The sequence below is a fragment of the Morone saxatilis genome, unplaced genomic scaffold (assembly GCF_004916995.1).
Source record: "Morone saxatilis isolate NCDOM2014 unplaced genomic scaffold, NCSU_SB_2.0 Contig11, whole genome shotgun sequence".
Lineage (NCBI taxonomy): Eukaryota > Metazoa > Chordata > Actinopteri > Moronidae > Morone > Morone saxatilis.
Window position 1 is genome coordinate 28617706 of NW_023339663.1, and position 6206 is coordinate 28623911.

The window sequence follows — 6206 nt, forward strand, 5'->3', positions numbered from 1 at the left end:
GATAAAATGAAAATAAGGAACATGAGCACAGAAGTAATACAACTATAGAATGAGTAAGAACAAATAAACAGGAATAAAAACATTACAAATAAAATAATGTGTTATATAACAAATATAATATATTATTGTTATCTATTCCGATCACTTTAAGCAAATAAAAAGCTGTCATTATCAACGCAGTAGATTTATTTAATTTGTTTTCATGCCTTTGTTGTTTTACATTTACTTTACATTACACTGCTGTATATGGGGGATGCATTTGCTTTGAAGAGCTTTGTCAATAAAGGTTTCCTGAAAAAAAAGGAGGACCAGCGTATAAACTGATACGGTGTGATTTGATGCCAGAGAGGAGAGGGCGGTGAGTCAGCGGAACACGTTATATTTATCTCCGCTTCACTCGCGGTATAATGGCCGTACAACCGATAGACTGCCAATACTAACCAATACGAACCAATACGAACCAATAGTCTTTGATTGACGAACCGTCGAGCCCGGCTCTGAGGAAACATGCATCGCCTCCAGCACTTTATATTACATCGGTCTGCGCCGGTTCCCCTCCGGTCGACGTCGCTGTATTCACATGTATGGCAGCATGCTCGGTTTAAGACGCAGGGCCCTACGGAGCAGTACGGACTGAAACGGTTCAGCACGGCAGAGGCCACCGTGGAGACGAGCGACCCGGCCAGGATGCGGGAGAAGACCCTGACCATGGCGACCCTAAACCCGCAGGTGAAGGCGGTGGAGTACGCCGTGAGAGGACCCATCGTTATTAAGGCGGGAGATATAGAGAGGGGGCTACAGCAGGTCAGTGGGTTACAACAGCTACCACACTGTTTACACACACATTGTTTATTTGTTTGTGTTTACAGAAAACATATATATACGCTGTTAAGTTAGCTAACTTAGTAAAAAGGCTTCCGCTCAGTGCCGCATCCTCAGTGTGATGGTGGAAGGAGGTAATGGCGATAACATTCACTGTTGAACGCTTTATTTCGTATTCAATAAAACGCGAAGACGAGGGTGAAATATATTAACGTTAATGCGGAGATGAAGGTTGCATCATCCTCTGTGTCTCAACCTGCAGGCCCTGCTGGGTGCTGTTCACAGATAAATAAAACCGGGTTTGATCAGTGGTTTAAGTACTTCGACTGCCCTGTCCACAGTCACAGGTTAACAACAGCAGCACATACACATCGAAATTCAACTACGTGACATAAAAAGAAGAAAGAAAGAAGAAACATTAAAAAGTAATCATGTAACATTTAAAAGGGGGAAAGGACTTTACAAACCACGAATAAAAACATTCAGAGGCTTCAGAGAAGAAAGTGTCCAAATATATAAGTGGACTAAAGAGGGTGAGATATTGTTTCTACATTATGTTTTCCAAAGGTACAATAAAAATCACTTTATCAATATGTGTCAACACAGGATGTTTTTAACCTTTGTATCAAAATCCTCAAATGAACTGTATTATGATGATCTTCTTTATCTTGCCTCTGTAGGGAGTGAAACAGCCTTTCACTGAGGTCATCAAAGCCAACATTGGTGATGCCCACGCCATGGGCCAGCAGCCAATCACCTTCGTCCGTCAGGTGAGGGGGGGGGACTGAAGTAAGACTCAACAGACCTGCTGTACCTGGAGTCATTCACAGCGGTTAGCGGTTCTCCACCAGGGGTCCTTGAGCGGGTTCCCCAAGCAAATGGGGAATATTTTAATTTCACTATTATTTAAGTGGCTAAAAATGAGAGAATATATATATGTGTATATATATGAGAAATACTGTTTAGTAAGTTTTCTTCACTGTTAATCTGCCAATCTACAGTACAGACAGTTATGCAATAACTCAATCTTGATCCCTGAGTGTCTCTAATCAAATATAACGGCCTGATGTGTATCAATTTGTGGGTCCTTGACATTAAAAAGGTTGAAAACCACTGATTCACAGTAATCAGAATTAAGAGATGTATACATTTCATGATCCTTTTTTCTTTGGGGGATATAGGTAGAAACAGGTAGATTGTTTTCACTCTGCCTGTCTGCAGGTGGTGGCTCTGTGCTGTTTCCCAGAGCTGTTGGACAGTCCGGCTTTCCCTGATGATGCCAAGCAACGAGCCCAGCGCATCCTACAGGACTGCGGAGGACACAGCTTAGGTCTGTGTATGTTCTAGTCACTGTGAGCTAGACGGTGCGAATGAGAGGAGTGGCAGTTGGCACACCAGAGTACACAGAGGTGTATTTACCAAGAGGTGCTGTGAAACTGACATAACCTGATCAGCTAAATTGTTTTAGACTTACCAACTCAAAAAGACATGCGTTGTTGGACTACAGAAACACTCGAGATCACACATGATCTTTGGTCAAGAGCAGACACACAAACCCGACGAGACCCAAGTTTTGTATTGGCCTGAGCAAGAAGCAGCAAGAAGGACCTTTTGATTATGTGTTGATTCTGGCGCCCCCTGTGGACAAAAGCAATATTGTTCCTACCGCATTGTTTCATCGATTCAGATGGTTAGTTTGCTTATGTACGTTTATATAGCAGCATTAGCACTTCTATGCTGCCTTCATTTATCAGACCAGATCAGATCTCATTATATATGTGTGTGTGTGTGTGTGTGTGTGTGTGTGTACAAATAGAAAAACAACTAACTCAATTTTGGCTTTAGTGATGCTTTAATGTTTTTACATTTTTAAAATAATACCACTTTCACAGCCAACAGCCAACATGTCTGCTTTAGGCCTAAAAGAACAATATAAATACATGCTCTCGAGGTAACTGGGCCTGTTGACTTGTATAAAACAGAGTATATTGGTTGCTTGTGTTGAAAGTAATTCAACAAAAGTAGATAAAAAGTAGTAAATAAAAAGTAAATATATTGTTTTATTTTACTCTCCTCAACCATTTGGCGACCCCGCAAATCATCTTCCGATCCCCGTGGGGGTCCCATCCTGAACCACTGCTCCACTGCTCTGTTACATACATTCATTCCTTTATACAGGGTGCTACCTAGCACTTAAATACAGCAAAGAATATCTACAACCAGGTGTTTGCTGTGTGGGTTCATTTAATATGAGTCAGCAATGTCCAACCTGTAGTGACACTGTCTAGCAATACTTACCAGCCACAAGCAGCACAGTGCTACTCAGCAGGGACATTCATTACTCCACAGTACACTTCTCCAATCTATATAAAACATTGAATAATATCTGCTTTGTGATTTACAAAATGTGTGTTTCTTTTTTATTATTGTATGTTAAAGGTGCATTCTGCATGTTTTTGTGTTTTGGACTCAGGCTCGTACAGTGCCAGCCAGGGAGTGGAGTGTGTCCGCAAGGACATCGCTGACTACATAACACACAGAGACCAGGGCGTACCCTCTGACTGGAACAACATCTACCTCACCACAGGCGCCAGTGATGGCATCATGGTATGCCCTTTTTACACCAAAATGATGTGTATATTATTAGGACAGCTCAAGATACAGAGAGGGGATGACACATAGCAAAGGGTTGGACTTAAACCCATGGTTTCTGCGGCAAGAACTCCGCTCCACCAGGCGAGCCATCAGAGCACCCAGCATTTGTTACCTGCGTTGGGCTGTGAGCTCTTTCACTCAGCATTTTCTGTATGTTGTTGTATATTGCTCTGTCCGTCTCTCGCATTGCCAGACCCATCTCCTCAGTGGTGGAGAAAGCGCCAGTGACCTGTCTCCTCATTTCCTCTTCCCCTGAATCAGGAGAAGCTCTCACCTCGCTGTCTCTGGCCAGTGTTGCAGCTTGCACGGTACTAAGAACCAAATCGCTGATGCACGTTGTTCCCATAGACTGTAAAAAACAATAAATAATGTAGTGTGCGTCAGCATCGCACCAGAAAATGGGCTAAAATGTCCACCTGGGTGTCAAGTTTCTATCCCTGCTGATCAGAGCTGCAGCTGGTAAATACCTGTGACTACAGCAGAGGTGTTTGACCTGGGAATAAATGCTGATTGTAGCCTTTCATACTGAAGACAAAAGCCAGGTGTTAGTGGGTTTTTGTTTTGTTTTGTGAAAACAAAAGTGAAATGGTGAATCATGTTTGGTGACTTAACAAAATCAACAATGTTAGAGGCAGTGTCTCCTTGCGCAGCTGCCGAGGTGTGCATGGGTGTAACAGGAATGGCGAGGCATCGTGCTTTCAGAGAAGAGAAGAGGAGAACACAGAATTCTCTCCCTTCACCTTTGCGCCACGTTTTTGAATAAAACTGTAGTACAAAATTACTATTTTCAGTACTGAATTGACTTGGTGTGACTTCTTTAGGAGTCAAGTTTAGTTTTTGGAGTGTTAAAGAAAGCTGTAACATAGTTCTGATTGGGTCAGCACTATGTAGGTCTGATAGCGGGGAGCAGCTGTTGCAAACAAATGAATAACCTGAGTCATCTCTTTTGTTTCTAGAGCATCCTGAAGCTGCTAGTATCGGGTCAGGGCCGCTCCAGGACAGGTGTGATGATCCCCATCCCTCAGTACCCGCTGTACTCTGCAGCCATCTCAGAGTTAGAGGCAGTGCGCATTAACTACTACCTGGATGAGGCCAATTGCTGGGCGCTAGATATTGAGGAACTGCAGCGAGCTTACCTGACGGCCAAGGAGCACTGCCAGCCCAGAGTCCTCTGCATCATCAACCCTGGAAACCCCACCGGTACGATATTATTGATATTCATGGTTGAGACAGTGAGCAGCTTGGTAACTCTTTATTTATTGGAACATGTTAAGAAGGGTGAGAGCCACAACTGTGTTTATGTTCAGTGAGCTGCACACACAAAGGGCTCTATAGAAAGAGTGGTGAAGCTGAAACTTAAAGGTTATACGTATGGGATTTATGACATTATTATAGTAGCAAACAACTGCTGCTATTTAAAGATATACGTCCTGAGCAGAGAATGACACTGCCTTTGCCTGTGTTAATCTCCGAGCATTTTCTTCTCCAGCCTGTCTGCATGTGCATGTCACAGCATGTGAGTCTCTCTGTGTGCTTTGAGTAGAGCGAATGAAACTGCTGTATTTATCGTCTTACTGTGAAGACTCCAGTGAATGAAGGATTTATTTCAACCAAAAGACTAACAAAGACTGTTTTGCCAAGTTAAAATGACGTGTGTTTCACGATTATCTGTGAGGTTAAATCACTGTTTTTGTCTATGGATTCTGGTGCTGAGCGGTAGCAATATTATGGCTGATTGTGGTTAAAGAAAAATGATCCTACTCTTTCATAATTTTAGAATAACAATCTGAGCGGCAAAAACAAGCACTGTACTGGGCCTACTTTGAGGGCAGTGTAATTGCCTGATTTATCAGTGATGTGTATGGAAGTGCACACTTGAATGGGTCTGAGAGAAGCTGTTCGCTCAAAGGCTTAACAGACTCCTTCCTTAAATGTAAGCAGATGTAAAATGGGACCATAAAAGAATATTCATTTGCTTAACACACACAACTTAAATTTGTTAAATTCAAAGTTGCATATCTGCTTACTTCCTGTCTTAATAATAGTTATCTGTGTTACCCCGCTCTGTTCTCAGGTCAGGTGCAGAGTAAGAAGTGTATAGAGGAGGTGCTCCACTTCGCCTATGAGGAGAATCTGTTTGTCATGGCTGACGAGGTAACATAAGCAGCACATAATCTGTAGTACCACAATCTCAAAATCTCAAATTGTCATATCCATAATTACAACTACAGGCTACAGTGGCTGCACAGACTGAATGTGTCTGTGAACAGAGCAGTTTGTGACAACATGGCTGCTATTTTTACAGGTTTATCAGGACAACGTTTACTCCTCAGACTGTCAGTTCCACTCCTTTAAGAAGGTCCTCTATGAGATGGGCCCTGAGTACTTCAACAATGTGGAGCTGGCCTCCTTCCACTCCACCTCCAAGGGCTATACCGGAGAGTGAGTATCTGCTGTCACAGGAGAACAATGAGCTGTTTTATTGTGTAAAAATGTGCTTTTACAAGTGTACCTGGTTCTTAAGTGTAACACTCCGCTCTCCTCCCAGTTGGTCATGTCTGGAACTGATGCACAGTTGATAGACATTCTCTGAGTAAAGCTGAGCAGCAGTAGGGACAATTGTAGTGTCTAATGTAGCCTATAAATGTCAATATGCCAGCAATGCTCCACTGTTTTTGGAACTAACCTGCATGGTCTCAAATGTGGAGTAAGAACATAAAACCTGTCCA

The 6206-nt window shown here is 42.7% G+C and overlaps 1 protein-coding gene across 1 annotated transcript in view; it reads left to right on the forward strand.

The window, feature by feature from the left end:
- Window positions 1–330: 330 nt before the first annotated feature.
- Window positions 331–6206, forward strand: part of gpt2 (glutamic pyruvate transaminase (alanine aminotransferase) 2) — a 9146-nt gene continuing 3270 nt past the window's right edge. Inside the window, exons 1-7 of the mRNA XM_035651707.1 lie at window positions 331–804; window positions 1503–1592; window positions 2044–2152; window positions 3296–3429; window positions 4434–4677; window positions 5552–5631; window positions 5783–5919. Of these exons, the coding sequence (XP_035507600.1) occupies window positions 508–804; window positions 1503–1592; window positions 2044–2152; window positions 3296–3429; window positions 4434–4677; window positions 5552–5631; window positions 5783–5919 (1091 nt within the window). The 5' untranslated portion in view covers window positions 331–507. The remainder of the gene's footprint in view (window positions 805–1502; window positions 1593–2043; window positions 2153–3295; window positions 3430–4433; window positions 4678–5551; window positions 5632–5782; window positions 5920–6206) is intronic.